At 38.3% G+C, this 23,206-nt stretch overlaps 1 protein-coding gene across 4 annotated transcripts; it reads right to left on the bottom strand.

Annotated features, from left to right (window-relative positions):
* Positions 1 to 629: 629 nt before the first annotated feature.
* On the bottom strand, positions 630 to 21,862 carry stim1a (stromal interaction molecule 1a). 4 transcript variants are annotated; one of them, XM_087796467.1, is made up of 14 exons: positions 21,703 to 21,862; positions 20,988 to 21,123; positions 17,813 to 17,943; positions 16,335 to 16,449; positions 14,668 to 14,779; positions 14,335 to 14,450; positions 12,093 to 12,270; positions 7,832 to 8,009; positions 7,108 to 7,275; positions 6,912 to 7,012; positions 6,001 to 6,230; positions 5,360 to 5,440; positions 3,910 to 4,309; positions 630 to 3,054 (listed from the first exon to the last, which is right to left on the bottom strand). In XM_087796467.1, exons 2-14 carry the CDS (start codon positions 21,109 to 21,111, stop codon positions 2,562 to 2,564), a joined length of 2,427 nt encoding a protein of 808 aa, XP_087652593.1. In that variant the 5' UTR covers positions 21,112 to 21,123; positions 21,703 to 21,862; the 3' UTR covers positions 630 to 2,561. The 4 variants fall into 4 exon arrangements, with proteins under 4 accessions (XP_087652593.1, XP_087652590.1, XP_087652592.1 ...); XM_087796464.1 differs by having other exon boundaries at positions 4,246 to 4,309; XM_087796466.1 differs by lacking the exon at positions 5,360 to 5,440 and having other exon boundaries at positions 4,246 to 4,309; positions 21,703 to 21,861.
* Between the last annotated feature and the right edge of the window lie 1,344 nt (positions 21,863 to 23,206).

The following is a 23,206-nucleotide window of genomic DNA, read 5'->3' as shown; positions in this document are numbered from 1 at the left end:
AAGTCCACATTTGCTGGTCCTTTTTTAAATTAGTTATCAGTTCATTTATTTTTTTTCTTAAATATCATTAAATATGGGAGGTTAAAGATTTTGAATTTAAATTTTAAATAAATTGATAATTAAAACATAACATTTAAGCTATGACTCTTATATAAATGTCAAAGATGACAGGTTTATATATCAATATTTATCCACAATCGAATACTTCCAAAGATCTAGAGGATGTAGACTAACATCCCAACAAATATATATATTTTTTAAACTATCTTATTCATATGATATTGTGAAATATTACAGATTTATGCTATAACTGGCATGGAGTTGAGGACATCAGTCTAATAAAATCATCTTTAAAATGTTTTTTTACCAAAGACCATTCATCTGCATGTGTGTGTGAAGAATGAATAAATTATAATAATATATAATAATTTTTCATTATTATTTTTTGTCCTTCTTTCGACCCTCACTAAGGCAAACCTTCATATCCAAGTTAACCAGGCAAAAACGGATATTTCAGCTTGTCAATAAAAAGTGCAAACTGTGGCAGTAAAAAAAAAATGGAGTTTGCAGCCAGTGGTTCTAATAAGAGGGAATCAACAAGCAACACAGTCAATTAGTTCAAAGCAACCTTTGTTTCATTTAAAATACTTTATTGCTATCATGCAGGAGTGCCATAAAAGTTCAGATCCACCACAGAAAGATGCAAAAGTATCTTTTTTTTCTCTTTACAAATATACGCCAGGTATTCATCAACAGGAGCTATAAACATAGGGAGAAGTGAAGGCGACGTCGTGCTGCTGACATGCATCAACAACGGTGCAATGTATTGGGAGCAGACAGGTAGACACACCCACACGTTCCGGTGGCAGAGTTTCTTAACAGCCGTCGTGCAAAAAGGGTATAAATGACACTTTTTAAAAAGTACCGGTAAGAAATATTTTTAAATATTCAAAATGTTTTCCACACACACGCGTACTTTCGGTGTTACAAGGAGTTGGCTACGACAGGGCCATGCGATGAAAATACACCAAGTATATTTTGGTTTTTAAAAACGAAACATTTTTTAAAGTCCAATCCTTGAGCCCCCAATGCGGATGCGGAATGTCGTATGTCCTTTGATAGCTTTAGAGCTTCTTAGCCCTCGACAAACTCGACAAATGCTGCCACCACATAATATCATGACTCTGTATTGTGATGATTAAACCGTGTTTACATTTCAACAATAATAGGTTAAAAACCTAAGGTATTGACTGAAATTCAGACCCGCCTGGTAAACACGGGTGCATCACATTAACAGTCCGTCTAGCAACAAACAACAATAGTGATACATTGACATCGATCCTCAGTCAACCAGCACTTATTTTTTAACAATATTTGACCTTTTGCCCTTAAATTCTGTATACATAAGTCCGTATTGTCAATTAAGCACATTTTTGGTTGTTTATCCAACATACCTACAACTACTGCATAGTTATGTGCTCGTGTAGTCAGCGACACAGACTCTGGATTTTGTATCGATAGTAATACTTATGAACAACAAATGTAAACTGACTGTGTCGGCGATTGTTCACCGATAAACATTGTCCTGGAACATTCATGACACAGAAAGGCTTTGGCCTTTGGCCGGGTTTGGCACTTTTGATGCGATTCTTGGTCTTCAAGACTAACTACAGGTACTTGTAGCCCTTCCCAGCAACTCTCAGATTCACCACCTGTATCAGAATTTAAAGCCAACAAAAAGAGCAGAGTAAATAATAATAAAAGCATGATATAATGGCTTACAACATTTATGGAGAAATTAAACAACCCCATAAAGAATGGCCAACCAAATTTTAACAGAATTTTTGTTATGACTAAAAATACATTTTTGGTGTGGTACAGGTATTTACCAGGCATGGAAACCTTTGGAATAACCTTTAAATTACTTAAATACTCTGTCCCCATAATATTAAATTTTCAACACATACCGACAAGATTCATACCCACTTGAAATGTAGGTAAATAAAACGGATGTTTACAAAAATAAAATGATAATTTCCTGATCGGATATCTGAACTCAAAGCCACTAGTAAATCGTGTAACCCTTCGCTAAGCCATGACAAATAGATGGGAAAAAAACAAATGGAAAAAAAGAGGAAGCAAAAGGTGTGCGTTTTCATTTTGGGAATCGAAGTTATGTTTGTGTTTAGGTAGTAAAAACAAAACATCAAATGTTTCCAAAGCAGGTTAACAACAGAGAACCGAGCAAACACCTAGAGCATTCGAGTATCAGTCAAACCATAGTGAAGACATGCAAGAAAAAGGTTGAAAGAAAAAAAAAACAGGGCGACACGTTTCCCTTTGGGAGTGGGACTATGTCCTGCTGAATAAATAATAGTTTACATTCCGATATACAAACCGCACCCAATCCCGATGTACTCGACATGGACATTTAAAATTCAACAGCCGGTTGCTCCCACGCTCCAGTAGGTGGCGCACCTACAGAATGATTGGACGATTCATCTGGAGGTTTTTTTTTTCTTCTCAGAGAAGGAAGTGAGTCAGAGAAAGTCCAGTAGCACTTATTTTTTCTGCTTCTTGAAGATCTTGAAGGTGTGTTTCTTGCGGCTGGCTGTGGAATCTGTGTCTTCGCCCGTAGAGCCGCTGTCCTCCTCCAACGGGCTCTTCTTGGAGCTCAGCTGCGGGATGCGGCTGCTTCCCTTGACTCCCGCTGCTCCGGTTGGCGACGGGGTTTCTGGTTCAGTGGAGTTGGGGCTGAAGGAACGCGAGGACTCGGATAGGCTGTTTATCTCACCCAGGCTGGGCGACTTTTCCATGCCTTGCATCCGCTTCATCAGCAGCGGGCTGTCGGGGCTGGAGGGCTCTGCGGGTCCCATGTCGTGGATGCGATTCCCTCCATTTGGAGTGAATGCATTCAGCGAGATGGAATCCCCCGACATGCCATGTAACAGAGAGGTGGGCTTTATCAAGTGGCCTTTGGAGCTGAAAGCAGAAAGCCGATCTCCAACTTGCGAGAGGGAGAGAGAGGAGTCCGAATCTGAGCGGTTGAGGTCCCTGTGAAATGACGAGAGACAGGATAAGAGAGAAACACCCCATAAATGAGTCCTGTCATGCCAGAGTTGACCTTTGCTACTAAAGCAATATTTTGTTTAAAGAAAACACCCTTTGGAAACACCAGTTTCAGCAACACTGTATTCACCCTTTTAGTTTTGTTCATTTAAATACAAACATTTTGAATAACTTATCAAGAAACTCAGCATCCTATTGGATTTGGAGCTACTGTACCTTCACATTGAGAGGGATCAGTTGAGGTAAATTAGGTATAGGATGTCTCCTGAACTTCCTAGTTGGGTGTTTTTGCCTGTGGGGGGAGGCCCTGTTGAAACCCAATGAAAGATGGAGAGATAAATTCCCTCTGGAAATAATTTAAAGGTAATTGACAATGTAGGATTTGTATCTGTGGTGTAACAAACGTAGTTCATTTATATTATTCCTCTACTTACTTTCTAGTTAAGGGAGACTAAGGTCTATCTAGATACAACTCTACATCAGGGACCTTTTTGACTCCAAGAGTAGCCAATTATTGTCAAAAAAGACCCAGCACATTGACCTAAATACAGTTTTAAAGTGAACCTTTTTGTCACTTATTAGGAGCTGGAACCTTGTTTCGAAAATGTGTTTTCATTTACCCAGCACACAGAGAGAATTAACCACATATGTCAAGTCAAAGACAAACAAAAACAGCCTGGAAAATTGTTAGTTTTAGAAGAAAAAAAGGTGAAAGCAGCATGGAGAAAGGTGGGAAAACCTGTGATGTACTTCTGGAATGTTAAGAAAAATGACAGCAGGTGGTGAATGAACGGCAACCACGCACATGCGGTGTGTGGAGAACTGAAAAGAGACGAGTACCCAGCACTGTCGTCACACAAGTCTTTGCAGACGTCCGAGTACGTCAAATCGGGAATGGGGTCCATGGGCTGGAAAGAGGTGTGATATATATGGGAGGAATGAGCGCCGCCCACAGAGCTGGGAAGGCAGGAGACTGAGGATGAGAGCGACTGAGGAAGAGGGTTGGAGGTGCAGATGATGGAGGGATGGGAGACGGCAGAGGAAAGAGGAGGCAGGGGAAGATTGTCCAGCTGACTGAAAGACTGGCTACGCGTCTGCCTGAATGGAGCCTTAGACCTGGATGGGTATGAAGAACCCTCTCCCTGCTGACTCAACGTCAGGCAGCTGTCTACCAACCTCTGGGAGCCCATGGCTAGCTGCGGATCCATGTAGCGCTGGCGAAGCGAGATCATACTGGGAGCTGCAAGCAAAAAAAACAACAGTTTAAAAAAAGAATCACAGAACGAGGAGTGGAAAGACACAGGTGTTGGGAGTAGCTGATATTTATCGCTTAAGATGGCAAAGCAGCATTACAGAATTAGCATTCAAGCTCAAATGTAGAAAAGGGCTGTATTTGGTGTCTCTGGTGCTCACATATGACAATCTAAAAACAACCTTTTTGACAACATGTAGCCATAAAACATGTAAACAGACCAACCTAAAGCTTCTTTGCATTTAATTCTCAGGAGAGTGGATGTCAATTAGGGATCCACTCTAAAGGATGAAGCTATTGGCGCTACTTGAAGAACTCTAAGAACCAGATAAAAGTCCATGTTTCAGTTCTTGAATACTAATTTTAGCATAATAATTATCTGGGATTTGTCGCACAAACAAATTGATACAGGTAATATTTAAGAATGAGTAAAAACAGCCTCTGGAATGGCAAAGTTTTAACCCTTATCATAGCGACATATATTGGAGATGATTTAGCTTATATTAGGATTTAAATCATTTTCTACCAAACAATATATATTCAAATAACTTCTGAGCTGCACAAAATTTATAAATTACTTTAAAACATTACAAGACATCGATGAGATCAGGAGTTGAGAGCCTGGCAGTTCTACTTTGAGTGACAAAACGTCAAAATATTCAGAATAAAATCCCAACATTCTGTAGTATCTCCACTTCAGTTGAGAGAATCAAGAGTGATGTGTTATAATTTACACAGCAAAGATTAAATAAATAAAATCATTGTCCTACTTCAATGTAATAATTGACACCCTGCTCGTGAAAGCCCATGTAGAACAAAAAGCCACAAATCACTGTGGGAAGAGAACAAGGGAGATAACTGGGAGGTGTGGCAATTAAAAATAAATCTGGTGAGCAAGCAGCTACAGAAAAGGTCAGGGGAGTTTTTAGATGGATGCAGCTTGGAGCGGGATCTGCTCCTTCCAGCTGTGTCCATGCTTGGGTGTGGGAGTGAGGGGGAACACAGGGGTGGAACTGGGACATTAAATAAATGGCCAACCGGGATATTTCCACGCGGGCTGACAGTCCGACCCGACGGACCACAGGTCGCTGGATCGCCGCTCCAACATTCGGGTGCAATCTGTAGTTGGGCCATTGAGACAGCGGGGGGTGCCATATGACAGAAAACGTGGTGAAGGAAGAGACGGGAAGTGAGATAAGGAGTGCGATTAACAGTTACTTACTCACAGTTACAGCAGCAAAAAGGGTTCAGCTGTTGATATGCGCAATAACAATGTAGCTTCAAAGGATGTCAGTTTCCGTTCGTGCCCACCAATAGAGCCAAGTAGAGGAGCTTCACGATTAAGAACTTCACACAAACATCCACACACAAATACTGCTGCACAAAAGTTGCTGTCATTAAAAGTATATTTTGACAGTTTTATATCCAGACGAATCGACTTCAGTTCACGTGAAAACAGTTAACAGAAGGCATCCAAGTGAAAAAGTGTTGCTTCCCAAGTCACACGTACAAACACGCTGACTTTGAGTGAGTTTTAGACCCCGACTACCATCAAATGAAAGGACTTCAAAATTCTCATGTATGATGATTTTTGGATTTTCCGAGCACTGCCTTGGAATTTTTAGTGCTTCGTTTGCTAATTCCCACAGAGGAGCTGAGAGATTCGGATGAACTCTTACATTGCAGAGTACCGGGCAGAATATCCTCGTCCAGGTCGTCCATGTCATCAGTCATGATGAAGTGTTGTGGTGTGGCCCTGCCGCCCATGAAGCTGGGGTCCAGGTTGAGGGAGGTGGCCAGCGAGGGCAGGCCCGGGTTGTTGACGATGTTGAAGCCTGTGAGGATCTCGATCTGCTGCCAGCGATGCAGCCGCTCACGCAGAGCAGCTGTCACCTCGCCCAGGGCTTGCCTATGAAATACGAGACGGTTAGTGGAGAAAACTAAATATTTATTTTAGCATGACAGCAGTCATATCAGTGTTCAGAAGAAATTAATACATCTTCACAGTTTCAAAAAGGACACAATACATCATTTGTATCAATTGTTGAAGTTTTTGAGGTTGACAAAAGCATTGACATATTTTAAACTATTGTTGATTGATTGTTAGTGTGAAGTGTTCTTAACTAATTCAATGCCTTTATATTCTTAATTTTTTTTTTTTTTTTAAAAACAGAAACTTTACTTTTAACACTTGATCTAGCAATTTAATTTAACCTCGAGTTGGGGAAATGGTACTTGGTTTAGAGAAATGTAATTTCAATTCTGATACTAGCTAATTGTTCATTTGTTTGGACAAATATCATTTCATTATAAAAAACCTTTTTAAAACTTGTTTAGGTTTCAAACTCGTGTTGAATATTGTCTTAATAGGTGGGGAAAGAGTTTTGTGCATTATTTATTGTATTATTCTCTTTTCCAAGGTAATGTCTGGATCTAATTTCAAACTGTATTCAATTTTGTAATAACATAAAGGAATGGATTATAAATGTATGCTAGCAAGCAGTTTTTGTAATATATCTAAGTTTTTGCATTTTCAGTTTAAGCACAAATGCAGTGCCACTCTTAGTTCAAGCATGACAGAGTTGCTCACTTTGCTGCCAGTATCTTGTGGTCCACATCATCAAGGGAAGAGCTGTGAGCGACGTGGAATGTACCAAAAAGCGTGTTCCTCTTTTTCTTTATCTTTTCCGCCTATGAAACGTTTGTAGTAAATACAAATTAATCAAAAACATTTAAGCAAATGCATGAAAAGATTAAATGTTATTAGAACAGTTAATAATAGTTACCCCTTCTTTCGCCACCAGCAGCTGCTTTTCTGCATTCTGCTTCTTGATGTTGTAGTACTGCACTTCCACCTCATGGGTGAGCTGCAGCCACTTCTGAAGGGACTCGGGTGGTGACCAGCCACTCCGTGACTCCAGCTCCCTTTCAGCCTTTTTCAGCGCCATGCGAACCTATGACAAATGTCAAAAGCTTCAGGTGGCAGATTAACACATCCAATTTTACGACAAAGCTGCAAGGAGACGCTATTCAGATTGGACCACGACTACTGTATGTCTGCTTCTGTGCAGAGCACTATTCTTACATGAAACACTTAACCCAAAATACAACTCTAGAGCTCAATACTCCATGTACATTAGTTTCTAAAATACACAACAAATTAATAGAATTATTTCTTGACAAGCTGCAAACCTGCAGTAGCAATACATTTTCTACAGAGAAAGTTGCAAATACTTTACGTTTCAACGTTGAGCAACAACTGACTATGTTGTACTTGAATATTTCTATAGAATGTTGACAAACCCTACGGCGTTTGTCCAACTCGAAGAAGCACACTGCTCAAGTCAGCTCTTGTGTGACAATAGTATAGTTTAGGGGAAGTGGCTTGAAATACATCACTATGAGGTTGATGCAACAATTAGATTTCCTTGTAAGCACCATTTGGGGAAGTGTCTCACAAACCCATTAGATGCTAGAAACCTCATTTAAGCTGGTGAGCAGCTATGGTACCTGATCAAGCTCCTCCTCCGCATACTTCTGGCGGCTCAGTTCGTTCTCAGTGCCCTCTCTCAGCTCTCTGAGTCGGTGGGCTTCCTGTTTGGCAGTGTCGATCTCGTCCCTGAGCTTCTGCTCCAGGGTCACCTTCTCCACCTCCACAGTGCGGTGCTCCTCTTGGGCAATCTGCAACCTGAAATTTAACAACTAAAAATTACTTTGTCGCATCAGGTGAAATACTTTGATTGGTTCAAGGAGAGGAAACTTCAAATAGAGTAAAATATTCCCCCACTTGCGTCATAGATTTTCAAAGCTGCTGTTAGTCGTAATAAGTGTCAAATTCTTTGTCAGATCCCACCTTGATTTATGAGCGCATGATGAGCATGCATGTGTAGAATGTAGGACATGCATCAGCGATGCATCACCGGAAGTGATGGCCAACATATAGAAGACATCTATTCTGGATAAGCTGCTGGGTCACTCGGACATTAGAGGTAGCAGAGCAAGCACACAGACCAGCTGTCGACCAGCAAATTTAGAACAGTATAGTGCAGGACTCAATGCTTGTGTAGTAACCAGAATATGTGCTGTGGATTGTTCTATAGTTAGTCATGACAGGATATTTTAAAAGTTTGTTCTAAATGTCATTGAAAATAAAAAAGAATTTAAGCCGCTGAGAGGTTGCGCAGCAGCAAAACAGAGGAATGAAAGGTGATCCAGATGACTGGCCATGGAAAATGTTGGTGCTAATGCTTGGACCGTGACCTCTGTCACTTGGATTTGAAAGCACTGGCAGAGCCTCAGACTTTTGTCGTCTAGTTTTTATGTTACTCAACATTCATTTAAAAAAGTTTGAACACCACATTACTCAGCCAAATGGTGTCTTGTTGTCCCTTTATTTAGTTATATTGTTGGTAACGCACTAGTGAGCTGCGTCAGGCGTCATTGTCACACCAGCTCAGCCAGAGCCTCCTCCTACTGTCTCTTGAGGGGAAGCGTGGCTGGGACTGGGCTACTTGATACCACCATGGGTTGTTTGAAGGTATGGAAAGAGAGCAGCTGGCAGTTGGGATCAGAAGCAAAGGCACAGCTACAGAGGACATACCTCTCTCACACTTTATCTCTCTGCTTGGAGTGCAACCAACGCAAAATAGTCCTCATGGTTGAGCCATGGCCAGATCAGCAGAACCGCTTAATCCAGATGTCAAGCAGCTGTGTTTGACTGAATCCAGTCACTAATTACTGGTGAAAAAGATCAAAACAATCTCTAACAAGACAAAATAGAACTTTTAGATTGGCGGACACAACAGTTTAAAGTCATCGACACTTTTTTCATGACGAAAGGGATCAATCGCTAATCCGATAAACAGAGGTATGTTGTCATAACACTCCAACTCTGTCGCCTGAACAAAGCTTCATGTCGCTCCACAGTCAACCGTAACAAGTGTTGGTTATTTATAAAGCTGTTATCAAACACCGGTTCTGTGTGTCATTGGCAGAAGGTTATTCAATAATCAGTCGGAGCAATAAAGTAATGTAGCATCTCATATTTGACACTCTTCACTGCAGATGGTTTTGTTAGACGTTCAGCTTTGCAGCAGCTTATATAGAGATGTGCAGGGAGTAAAAAGTTCAATTGGAACATTACCATATGAGGAGGTATACCAGGGCGGAAAACAAATACCCCATGGTTGACCCAACCTAAGTCCGTTCAGTGAAATATAAACCTTCTTTTTCAGTCTATTTGCTGTTCAGCAGAGCGTACCAGCTCGTGTTTCAGAAACAGCCGTTTGAAACAAAGAGCAGCTCATGTGTGTAGCAATGAGGGCAGGAGAACTATTGGGAAGGAAATACTAAATAAAAACGGATGTCAATGTACTTTTTTGGTCTGAAAACAGTCTTCAGGACAATTGAAAAGCACATTAAGTCACTAAAATGGAAAGAATAATAATTCTTATCTAGGATGATGAGCTTAGTCAACACACTTCTTCAGTATTAAAAGTCAGTTGTCAGTCTGAATTTAACAAAAAGCTTGACCTCGTTTTGGACTTGCTAGTAGTGAAAGGTTGATGATAAAGCTTCAACTGTATCATGATGTATAATGATATATTTTGAAAAAGGCCACTAGATGTAACTCTCAGTTTAAAAATGATGCCTGATTTCATTGAATTAGTTGATCACAGCCGAATATGAAGCAGAGAGTGCCATCTAGTGGCCTTTTAAAATGAATAAACTGTATCATGAGGCCTCATTAACCCGTCAATACTTGCAAGCAATTTATCACACCTTTACCATGATCGACTGACCCGATGGTTTTCCAATATCTTGCTTAGGCTAACAGACACTGCGGTATTTACGAAACCTTGATCCTTGCTAGGACATTGATATAAGATAATTTTTAATTAATGAAGAAATAAATGTTATCCAACGAGAAAAAAACGTTTTACAGAAAGTAATAAAAGGAACATATATCCCTCTTAAAGTAAATATAAACTTACATGCAAATTATAATTATTATAATTATATAACTCAATATTTGACACATGTCAACTTTAGCTTTCCCTTGTTAAGGAGTCTGGCATGATTGTCGTACAGCTAGCATAAAAATAAACTGGTCCAGACAGGTATGCAAATAAAAACTCAAGTGGTATACAAAGAGAAAAATTACTTTAAATGGCTATGACTAGGAAGAAAAGGTTTTTGAGAATTAAAATCGTTATGATGTGAAAAATATAAACGCTAAACAACTGTAGTCTTATCAAAAGATTTATCTGTTTTGTAAGGCTCATCTTTCTAGCAACAAAGTAAGTGAACCGCACAATCCTTCTAGATGCATACCAAAAAAACAGAACTCAAATTAGAGTCAAAGTAATGGGGGGATTTGTACAGTTTTAGTCAGTTGACAGCATGTGGCTCTTAAAGTGAACCGATCTGAAAATGAGAAAATGGCACATTATCAAAATATCCTTTGAAGGTATAAAAACAAGGTGCGATTCCGACAGCACATTCCCCACATTCATGGATGTTTTAGCTCAAAATAGAAATGCCTTTTTAAACTTTGATTTTCATCCGGTACTCTTTTTAACTCTACGTTCAGTTTAAACAGTGTTATCTCAGAGGAGGAAATAGTCGTGAAGGTATTTGGCTATGTTGTACAAGTATGTAGGAATATGCGTGTGTATGTTTGACGAGTTATTACATGTCAGTAGGGAATGTGTGAAGGACCACATGAATACTCGAGTCTCATTGGTAGGACAAATGCATGATAAAGAAGAAGGTATGTAACAAGTCCAGATTAAGTAATTAATTATTTTAAATTATCTTGAAAAGTTTTTTACAAAGTATGGCAATGTGGTGTCGGGAAAAAGTGTGGAATATGAGCAAAAGGGTGCATGCAGAGGTCATTTGAGACGCTAAATTGTTGAAGGAGTAAATGTGAGTAGTCTGTGACCAGCCTGGATTGTTCCTGGCCTCTTGACTAGTGTCTGCAAGTCTGGAAACTGGGCGAATAGATAAATCAAGGAAGCCTAAATGCACTGCCTTTGATGTAGAATCTAAATAAATGTAAGTAAATACCCTATAATCACAGGAAACTATTGTGTACCCATATTTCGGTGTTTGCCGATTTGTTAATTTAAGAAATACACATTTATATATATATATATATATTGTTAGCAATAGTTTGAATGGTTTGTGGTAGTCTATTGTATGAAGTACTTCCTATCTTCTTAAACATGTTATAAATAAAACATGAGTGAAGGAGCTTTATTTCCTTCCTCTATGCTCACAAATGTAATGTAGCCTTAGTGGTCGTCTTTAAAGGCTTGATAAAAAATAACTTGAAAACAATAAACAGAAGGAGCTATACCAGTACAATTAACTTTAATGATTACAATGCCTAACTTATTTTGATTGTTTAAGCGCTTTTTGACCCTGGTCTTGAAAAGCGCTCTATAAATACTAATTACTTACATACCTTTTCTAAAATATATATCTCTCACCAATTTAGCTCGCTTATATCCTTTTCCGAGTCATTACTTATCTATTCAGGAACCTATTAACTACTCTTGAGTTTTTTCAGTTGCAAGTGATAAATACCTTAAGAAATAATATAATTTAAGATATAAATATAGGTATAAATAGGTTTTGTTATTTTCCAATCATAAACCAGACATTCCTGCAGAAAACCTCATTAACTTGATTCACTCTCATTAAAATAAAGCACAGTGAATGGTCATGCAACAAGTTACTGGTGCGGGATTAAAAAGTTCTTTACTTCTGTTGTAGGTCGTGCAGACTCTGCTCGGCTCGCTGCAGGCCCTCCAGGTCCCCCATCATCTTCTTCATGTGGTCCGTAGAGTAGCGTTTCTGGATGTAGGCAAACCAGCAGCCGCCGATACCGATCACGATGGACACCACCAGCATAAAATCCTTTAAGTGGTTGTGTCGGTTCACTGAAAAAGAAGGTAAAAACTATATTACATTTAAAACGGAATTAATTATCCACCAGTGAAGCAGAGTTGATTAAACATTCAATTTGCTATTTAATCATTGCCATTTAATCAAATTCAGTTATCTGTAAAAAAATAAATAAAAAATGCTCTCAACAAGGCTAAGAATGGGGTAGAAATCACATTGTTCTGGTTATATATCAATTTGCAGTCACCAAAAGATATACAACTAGCATTAGAGGTCTTGGGACACAAATGCATCTGCAGCTTCAATCACCTTTTGTTCTTTTTCAATTTATAATTCAATGTTTCTTCGCAGTTTATCTGATTTAAAGATACAATTAAATGAGTTGTTCAGTGGCACAAATGGCATTTTGTCACATGAGCAAGTGTCAAACAGGAGACTTGTAAAAATAAGACCTTTGTTACAAGAATACTCCTGCTTACTTGTCTCTACTAGAATAAAAAGTTCTAAGAGGAAGTTCCTGCCAATAGTTTCTAGTGTAATGAATCATTGTGCAACAAGGCAAACCACATCCTGTATTCAAAAGACAACCAAAACTTACCTTTTAATGTGTTCAGTAAATGCTATGAAGTTTTATTTTTTTCGTTAGCATTAACCAAAGTAAATTAATTCTAGTTTGTTTGCTCCCTTTTGTAGCAGTACAAATACTATAAAATACCATTATTACTAGCTTTGTGAAAACAGTAGCTGCCTAGCCCTGAAAAAGATAAACAGAATATTTGTTTGCTGCTGGAAAGAAAACGTTTAAAACTCAAACAAAGTCTGATTTTGTAAATAAATCATTTCATGCTCTTTATAGGAAACACGAGGCACACCTTCAGCACTTCCAAAGAAAAACAAAGAGGGCTGTTTAATAAACAAAGAAAAGACAGCAGGAGACAAATCTGGTCTCTTCACTTTGTTTTAACGTCCACCAGGCCCAGTGGGAGAGGATCATGCCATTGTGACAAGTGTCTAAAAGTGCTGCTGTTGTGATAAGTCAGTGGACCAATGGTCCTGAGGACCTGTCAAAGCCAGACAGTCTTCACTGATGGCTTCGTTGTGGCATGATTAACAACACACACCCACAAAGAGACATGCCAGACACAGACCACGATTCACTCCTGCCCCAGATCTTTTCATACAGCATCCTGGTGTGTTGCTCCTCAACCATGAAATGTTTCCATTAAAGATTCAACTCATTTATACTTATTTATTTTAGTGGTGTTTTACTAGTTCATCATCATTAAATACACATTCAGTGTGTCACAACAATTACGGTAAATGTATCTTTTTCCAAATCACTGATGAGGAAACCAGAATCAATGAATGTTAACAAAATATTAACGTTCAAATTTGAATCAAGTCAGAAAATTAGATTATGGAGAGTAAGGACGATTTAGAATATTACTAATACTTCACAACATATTTAGGGGAGGATAATTTTGTTGGCTGTGGTGCTAAATCGTCACTTCTCTAAATGGTGTGGATGGTGTTGATCTGGATGTGGCCAGATGTCGGTGTGGCTCAAGAAGAACACTGAATGTGTCCATATAACACGTTGCTGCAACTTCTATAATCTCAAATGCTTTTAGATCATTTGCGTTTCACGTGTTGTCAAAATCCCAGTTGCATCACTTAGCAGGTTAGACTAATTTTGCTATTATAATTCCATCTAAGTTTTACTCATGAATGTGCCTTTTCCATGAAACAAATTTAATTTGAGTTGCTCTCAATGATTTTCTTAAACTGAAACAATTATGTAATAAAAAAAGGACTTTGCTAAAGTACACAGTGAGAGTGAGATGGTTTGTTTGTATTACCAAGCAGTATCTCTCTGCCTCTAAATTAATTTGTTTAATACAAATTCAAGTATTATATTGCGTTTAAAATCTGGTCTTACTTAAATGAAGTCCTTCAAATGTAAAACAAGGATCTTATGACTGCTAATAATATTTTTTCTGAACCAAGTTAAAAAGTTATAAAGAAATGCCACTACATAAAAGAGCCAATGTCAGATTTGGTGAATATTTGCTCATGACCCACGTAGAAATGTCACATACTCAGCGGCGCCCCAAAGAGCACAGTGTCCAAAGCCTTGAGCTGCAGCTTCTGAGCGTGGCTCCGATCCAACATCTTGAGAATGGAGACTGTCAGAGTCGTATTCTTAACGGCAAGCCTGAGGGAGAACAGATACTTTCATTCAGCCATTGTGCCTACACAAGGATATGAGAATTCTAAAACATCCATGTCATAATCAACTTATTTCTCGCTCTCTTGATCATCAATGAAATACATTTTCAAACAATCTTTTAAAAACTGTTTTTATAATGGCAGAGGTAAATCATATTATAATTGTAAAGAAGTCAAGTTAAGGATGGTAATTAAGAATTTACCTTGGCATGACACTTCCGTTGAAATTCATTCTACGAAATGCCTCCACATACTGCGGGAGCTCCACATACGAGATGATCCACTCCACCACCTCGTCCACTGTCCAGTTGTAAACTGAAGAAACAAAAAAAATGCAGATGTTTTATTAAAACATATTATATTTTTGTGCATCAATCATCCATTTTAAGTTAATGGGACTCTATGATGAAGGTATAGTTTTAATTTGCTTACGTTTTCTACAAATATGTTCTCAATTCAGAGTGGCAATCTCTTTACCAAGTCTCAGGTTTAACCAGCAGCCTCCTCTTTCAATCACATTACCATTAGAGTCACTGTACCAAATATCACCCTGAACATATTCAGATTTGTCAAACATCCTGGAGCCTTTTTTTTATTATTTCTTCCGAGCTTCAATCGAGTCAAATACATTTCAAAACCACTTGAATACATCACTATTTGTATTGAATTAGTGTGTGCATCTGTCATATGTTTTATTAATGGCCGACTTCAGAGCTGCTTGAATTAGATACAAACTTGATACTGAGCGTTATTTTTCTCAACACAGGGCTGAAGGGAAGGGTGTGTGAATGTAGGCTTGCCAAATAAAATACAGGAAAGAGACTCGTGATGAGCTTGCCAACAGAATGAATTGAAGGGCGTGTTAAATGTATGTTGACAGACCAGATGAGGTATAATCAACTAGTCACCCTAAGAGCTGAGAGTTCTACTCTGGGAAAACACCTGATAACATGCCCTCTCTACTTTGTGACTGATACGGTTGAGTGGTGTGAACAGCACAACGGTAGACTGGAGGAAATGCAGAGGCGAAACGGCGGTTAAGCATCACATCCGTAACATTTAAAACACAGAACACATCTTGCACAGAAAGATTATCAGTTCAGGCCCGTCCCTCTGGCAGGAAGCCTGTCATCATGTCACTTGCAGTCCATAGAAAAAAAAGAAAAGAAAAACAGTACAGGCAGGGTTATCTTTGTTAAATTTGACTCGGAAGACTTTTTGTGAAACTAGTATAGGATATGATAGTATAGGCGTGGTATTCTTTAACAGTAATATCATTTATTTGGGGGTTATAGAGGAATTAAAAACAGGGAGTAAACTTAAACAACATTCACAAGTATATTTTTAATTGAAACAGAAATAAAAAATAAAACAAGGAAAAATAAACAAATAAAATATAAATATAAAATAAATAAATTGTTAACAATAGGGATTTGGATTCACTGTTAAACATTTCTCAATAATCATTTTTATGAGAACCACATAAATACAGGAAGGGGCTGCAGTTTGTCCTGGTATACCCTATGTCATAAAATATATTAGGACTGTTTGAGTGGTTAATAAATAAGAACTATAGAATAAAGAATATATACTGTATAATATACTATATGCATTTAAGTTTGTACCAGGCCACATAAATCAGCAGGATGGTTTTGCCCCCGAACCTTAAGTTTGGCATGTTTTAAAACGGACAAACTGAATGGACACGTTATTGCTTTTGTAATCAGCTGTTCTTTGAGCTTCTATCGTGCCAGTATTTTCAATAAAGAAAGTACACAATGTTTGAAACAGATCAGCACATTTTTTATCTGAAATGTCTTGAACAAATTGGACCTGTTCATTTTGTTAACCGAGAACAAGAGCTACGTACCTTCAGAACCTTTCCAGGCACTCCACAAGTCCTCCACGCTAATGAACTGGTCATCCCCATGAAAGCTGTTGTGCTTCGCTTTAGGATCATGGTAGTTAAGATCTTCCCTTAGGAACTGCAGAATGACATGACAGGTTTAGTTACTTACAGTATCCAGATAAAAGACTGAATACAAAGCACTTTCTATCAGCAACCATGTTGTAAGATTACGATGTATCCGAGAGCATGAGCCGGTAGCTTAAAGAGTACAAAGGAGGGAGGACAGAGCCTTGACTTTTAAAGGACTGTGGGGCAATTTGTGTTAATGGCTTTGGATTTATTGTGAGCACCGTAAAGTGTGACTGGTTTCACTACTGTGACTTTTATGATGCCAATAAAAGAAGAAAATGCAATTCTTGTGGACTATGTGAACATTTGCTTTAGTCACTCAGAGACACTAGAAATAACTTAACGGAGCAGGAGACATTTTAAATTTAATGGCTAAGAAAGACAGAGCATTCACATTTATTTTAGGCTGACAATGTTGTTAGTTAAATGACAACAGAAAAATAATGAAAGTATCTAAAACAAGAGAGCCTGTCAGCCACATCACATGCTAGATACATGACGGTACATGCCATCATCAAAATATATATTTATTGTCCTATTGTACACCTGTTGTACAATGACTATAATACTAATTTATTGACAAGATGACCCCAGTGATCAACACTTACATTTTGAAATGACTTCCTCTTTGTTTAGTCTTCAGTCATACTTTTATTGACTTTATAAATCTAAAGTTGAGAAGCATTGCCAATGTATTATTACTACTTGTTGTCACGTCTCCATATGATTGAGGGTTCATTATGAAAAAAACCTGCTTTATTTGACCCAGTTTAGTCACCAGGTTGTTGTCTTCTATAAAAGAAATGCTTGTGCACACCCACAAGTGCAGACTCATATCAGCAGCATAGGACGATCCTTAGTCACCATGGCTTATTTTACAGTAGCAGGCAAATGTTTTTCCTTCATTCAGCCCATTGAATTCAATTTCTAGTGTGTCCAAATGATATGACTGATGACATTAGGCAAAAAACTGCCACCACAGACTGACACAGCGAACTTTGTTCGAGGCCTCATTGCAAGGTTAAGATGACAATGAAAGATATGCAAACAACAACAACATCTTTTTTCAGGCACCAAAGATCATTCTTCTGCTTATCCAACATATATACAATAGCAAACTAATTTACAAATACTGTAGCCATTTTTTTGATTATTTCAACAAAACAATAATAAATCATCGACAATACAAGCATCAAAAAAGTTTATTTTGGTTAACTATAAGACAGTTATTTGACAGGGAAATAGGAATGCATTTTAAAATAGCTTGTTACATAAAAAGATGCACCATTTAATGACTTTGTTCAACTGGGTGGGAATTGCAGAAGGCTTTGAAAGCATCATATTTTGTGGTAAGACAAAATAGCACTTACTCCGTCTGTCTCAGCTACGTCTACATTGCCGTTTGCGTCATCATCCATCTGCTTGTGAATGCTACCGATTGCCTCAAAGCTGAGGAGGCCGTTCTCATCATTGCATAGTGGCTTGTCGATGCGACAAAAATCTGTTGAAAACAATTCAGATAAAAAAAAAAAATACATTATTGTCGATGAGGTAAACAAACATTTGACTTGAAATCATGATGTCCACATTGATTCTCAAGCTTCCTGCAATGGAAAAGGATAAAAAGAAACAAAAGGTTCACGGCCCCTCCATTTACTATTGAGGTTTCATTTATCACTGACAAATGTATGAGGTGAAGTTTCTGTAAACGTCATACAATTACATTTTTCTTTCTTTTTTGTTTTAAATAACAGGCAATAAGGTATTATATAACAAAGGAAACATATGTTTTATTCAACTGACTGTTTAAACCACAGCTTATTTCTGTTTAGATCAAATATTTCAGTTAACAAATTACTGTACTTTATTAGAAAATAATTAAATAAGGCAATTCAAATAAAACCACGAATTACATGTAAACTTTTGACTGCTTGTCTACATGATAATAAGTGGCAGCTCTATGACACAAATAAATAAAAAGACTAACTAAAGTTATTGAATAAGATTAGTTACTAAGATCCAAGGCTGATCAGGCAGAAAACATTGACCATGTAATCCTGTTTTCTACTGGCTCCAAGCACATTACTTTTCACTCAATACTTTTTCTATTCCAACAATCACTGTCCATAACCATTCAGGAGAAAAACATAAATGTACATTTTAATATATATAATATTTATACATACTTTAATGGACAATTGGAAATACCTAATATCACCAACTCAAGTTCAGCAAGAGCACATTTAATTTCTTTTTTTTTTCAGCTTTCTGCCCTGAGGGATTTGTTGTTCTACGCCTCAAATCACAGTTAACAGAACCAAAAAAGAGCTGCAGAACCATGTCTGACTGCAAACAGTTGTGTAATGTGTTTTCAAACATCCTGTCCTTGCATAAATTGAACTAAAATGTCAAAACATTTGAGTGGGAAATTGTGAAAAGTCTAAAGCTCGGAGACCAATACCGGGTGTTAAGTTACCCAAGATACATGTATCAGGGTCTGGGTACACATGCTCCAATTCCCAGATTCACTGAGGTTCACTATGGTGCCGCTAAAAATAAGATCGTACTTCAATCCCACTACACTGCATTGTGTCTAATAATCCCATTCTAGGACATCTTTACCAAAAAGAGGCATTGGAAAGAATGAATGGAGACTAAAGGCTATTTAACTTCAATGGGTTTTGTTTCTATTTCAAAATTATAATAACAAATCATTAAATATTTGCTGACATGTTTAAAGTCAATTTACCGTTTTCATAGATGTAGGTAAAAGGTGACAGAATTCTTCTTTCAACCTAAATTTTCCTTTTTAAAACCTTTTAAACTCCATGTTTATGCAAACCTAATCTTTTGGGTAATTCTGGAGAAGTATTGTGCACTTTCTGCTGCATTATTATTATTTCAAACCTGATTATATGCCCCAATAACAGTTTAAAATTTAACATAGAATAATCATACAAGAATGTACTAAACCGCCAACACAACCAATTTACAGTCTTTCTCCTTTCCTCCTCCTTTTCTTCTTTCCCAGAACAATGTGTTATGACAAGGTGGCTTAGCAAGTGCAGGAGAAGAAACAGAAAACAAAAAGTGTCACAAGTCTGTGTTAGCATAGCACATAGATCTTGCAACTGTTTTACATTTGTTCCCTCTTGTTCTTCATATGAAACCAGAAGTAACAAGGCGGTAAGCGGGAAAACAACTTCCCTGTTGTGAAGGGTTTATAACCATAGAGGAGAACTTGATGGGCCACATGCCTAAACCACTGCTGTCTTTAACACATTTGTCCAGCCTACAGCAAGTTAGACAAACAAAAAACCCTTGGTGAGAGCAACCAGCTGTAACACACTTGCATCTAATCCATCCCCTTTTTACTAATTTGGTCAGCAACCCTCCAGGGACATAAGATTAGATATTTACATACCAGCCAGGCAGCTTTTTTTTTTTAACAGATCAAGTTACGCAACTTCTTTTCTGTGCCTACATGTCGACGGTAGACAAACTCTCCCACTGTGTAACAGAGCAGTTACTATGCACAGTCACTATTCATGACACAAAGTTGAGCAAGAAATACTTCCCAATCGCTATTTAGCTCCTAAAATACACTCGTAGTAAAACATTAACTAGGAATTCTGACGACACAAAAAAAAACAACATCTGCTTTGTATGAGACAGATTACTTGATTATTATTACATCTGTATCGATAATTTATTTTTTTCTTTAAAAACGGAATCACGTCATGCAAATCAAGCTTGGAAACTGACATTTTTAGATGAATTTACATTAACATAAATGAGTGTCGTGTCAGGCAACAAGAACTCTGACACCAGAGAGAACAAGGTGTCTACCTCCTCATTTTTTAGCCTAATGGATGAATCTCTAGTAGGTAAGCTTGAATGATTTTGTGTCCCCATTTATGTTTCACTAAAAAACAGTTACATGTTAAGTTATGGGGCTATTGGTTGAAAATTGTCTTTTTATTCACATTACTTTATCAGATAATAGTAACCATTTTGGAAATAAAATGCACCTTATTTTAATAGTTACATTAATTGATGTCATAGCTTTTGTAAACTGTTCATGTATTTCATGGATAATTTAAGGTTGAAGGAAAAGTGAAAACCAATCATTTGTATATTTGAAAAGTTTTCTCAGCAGCACGAGGGAAGGGCATGCACAAGAAAAGAGAGTGAGAGGATGCAAGACCACGTTAGAACTGAAGCAATACTGTGGTTACAAAACACGTAACCATAGTTAATGCAAGTGTTTAACTCATGTCTATCATAACCAGTTCTCGTCGTCTCCTCCGTTTCTGCTTTATATCATATCCACTGTTAACATCACTCACGACTCAAACTGTTTGACACTAAAACATAGTTAAGTTTAAGTTAGGATACATTTTGATTATTTTGAGTTTCATAATCAAGTTTTGCATGCAAGGTTTTTACTTGTACTTAAAAGGAGGTCTGAGTTCACAAATATATTTTCCCACGCCCAACCCAACTGGCATGTTGAAATAAAAAAATAAAAAAACAATGACTCACCTGACATACCACCGTTGTCTAAAGCTTGGGAATCATCGGAAAGCGAATTTGCTTTTTCCCACAAAATGTCCCCAACGACAAAGAAGCAGACTAAAAACACCCAGAGTCTTTTGTTGAGCTCCATGACTGATCAATGCTGTGGGGAGAAAATACATATACGAGTTAAAAAAAAAACTCACAACATAAACATTACTACAGAGGATCAGACGCATCCCAACTGGATTAACACAATACACACCTGTTCAGAGCTGAAGTGAAGCACTTATTAACTGAGAGAGTCACAAGACAAAGTGACAGGGAATATCTCTATTCTTCTCCCCGAGTAACAGAAGTCAAATCCCAGTCACGCCACAAAGGAGCTTAGGAAACGTTTAAAGGGATACGTTATCCAGTGGCTTTTGTTTGGCGAGCTTATGAACGTGATCTACTAAATAGATGCGATTTCTTTTTCCGGGAAAGATCATAGAAGAAACCGCCGTTTTGTCTGCATGCTGCTGACTAGCCCAAGCCTTGCTAACAAACAAATTAATCAATGGTGTCTGGTCACAATATAGTCAATGGTTCAATGTATTGTCTATAAGTGTTGTTATGTTGACGTGTTTACTTTACGACAGAATAAACTCGCTGCGTTACTACGATGACACGTTAGCAACATCATGCTAACTACAACACGAGAGACGTTCACGGACTACTTTAATGAATGTTAAACCGTTACCTGTCATGAATCAGACCGTGGAGGGGCTTGTTGGCATTGCAGCAGATGTATAGTCCCCCTGACACTCCTTCCCTGAAAGGTTCTCGGTCTCTCCCTCACCGACCGAGGGACTGAGCTGAAAACGCCGCAGAGCGTTCGCTGACTGACGGCGGTCTTCTTCGACGCCCCCGCCTTCCTGGTTGCCATCAGCGGGTGTCGCCCTCTATAGGTCAAAGCAAGTACTGCACAAAATAAGGGTTAACAGATTAATTGAACCTGCTCTCTTGTGGATGAATTAGGACATTACAACCTGACTTGTTTTGTTGCTCGTCGGTGTAGGGCGGCTTTTTTGAAATGCATTATTATTAATAATTTGATCTCTAGCATTTTGTTTGTGTTCATTCCACAACATGTCTTCACTTATCACATCCATACACCATATTGGTGGTTTATCTCTTCCTTTATTCTGGTATCTTCATCTACAACCATCTCTGACTCCTTTAACTTTGCTGTATAAATCATGGCTGCTCTCAATGCTCCTTGCTATAAACTGTAACAGGGGAAGGAGCCTGAGCTTGTGCGGGAGGTTCCGGCTAGATGTAGTTGGACTAACCTAAGGTAAAGTAAGGTAAGGTAGAACTATATTGATCCCTCAGGAGGTCTCCTTCGGGAAATTGTTTTTTTTCAATAGCCACAGCAAATACAGCAATTTTTCATAAAAAATAAATCAAAATAAAATAAGAACATGAACAAAGATAAATAAAGAGAAAGATGATACAATCTAAGTCTAAAGATAAAGATAAAGAACATAGATCAAAGGAAAATAACAAAGACAAAGGATACAGAGATTAACATAGAACAGAACATCCAGTTACTTTTACTCCACTCCTGCCCCCGAACTCAGAATTGTACAATTTAATAGGCCGAGGAATGAATGAGTCCCTGAGTCTATTAGTGTTGCATCTGGGAAAGAGCATTCGTGCATGGCTGCTCTCAATGCTCCTTGCTATAAACTGTAACTGTCATTTCTTCAGAAGCTGGCTCTAGAGACCTGGAACCTGAGCTTGTGCGTGTTGTTTTCCACTCCTTAGTTGCTACTCGGAAGAGGCGCAGAGCAGGGGTAGCAATTGCTCCAACGCTCAGGTGAAGAGAGCGTTGGAGCAATTCTTTGAGGGGTGATCCGTTGACAGCAGCACCCCTTGGTACTGAGTAGGATTCGATGGTGGGGGATGATGCCGGTCAGACCTGGCAGACTCAAACGTGGTGTGATGGTCAGCTTGGAACAATTGGTAGATTCTCTTGTCAATAGAGGCTTCAACTTTGAAATAACTTCAGCCATGTTCCGGTGAAGTGGGGGACATTGAGTCGGAATGGGCCATGTTCCGTGCCGTTTTTTTTTTTAAGGCAGCTGATTAGGGGGCCGGTGCCTGTCATGGCGGTAATCCTAAAACCCCTTATTGGACCCTGACAGTGAGGAATACAATCAAGCTGGAGAAGGTCTTTCAGGCCTTTTTGGTCAGTGGGT

Source organism: Callionymus lyra, chromosome 7, assembly GCF_982586985.1.
Source record: "Callionymus lyra chromosome 7, fCalLyr1.hap1.1, whole genome shotgun sequence".
NCBI lineage: Eukaryota > Metazoa > Chordata > Actinopteri > Syngnathiformes > Callionymidae > Callionymus > Callionymus lyra.
Note: the sequence above shows the minus strand (reverse complement) of the source record. Positions and strands in the feature narration are given on the sequence as shown.

Coding starts and splice junctions, on each gene's coding strand:
- stim1a (XM_087796467.1), bottom strand. CDS start 21,111: ATGGAGCTCAACAAAAGACTCTGGGTGTTTTTAGTCTGCTTCTTTGTC. Junction 6,231..6,911: donor CACAAGATACTGGCAGCAAA/GTGAGCAACTCT, acceptor CGTATTTCATAG/GCAAGCCCTGGGCGAGGTGA. Junction 5,441..6,000: donor TCTGCCCGGTACTCTGCAAT/GTAAGAGTTCAT, acceptor GCCCAACTACAG/ATTGCACCCGAATGTTGGAG.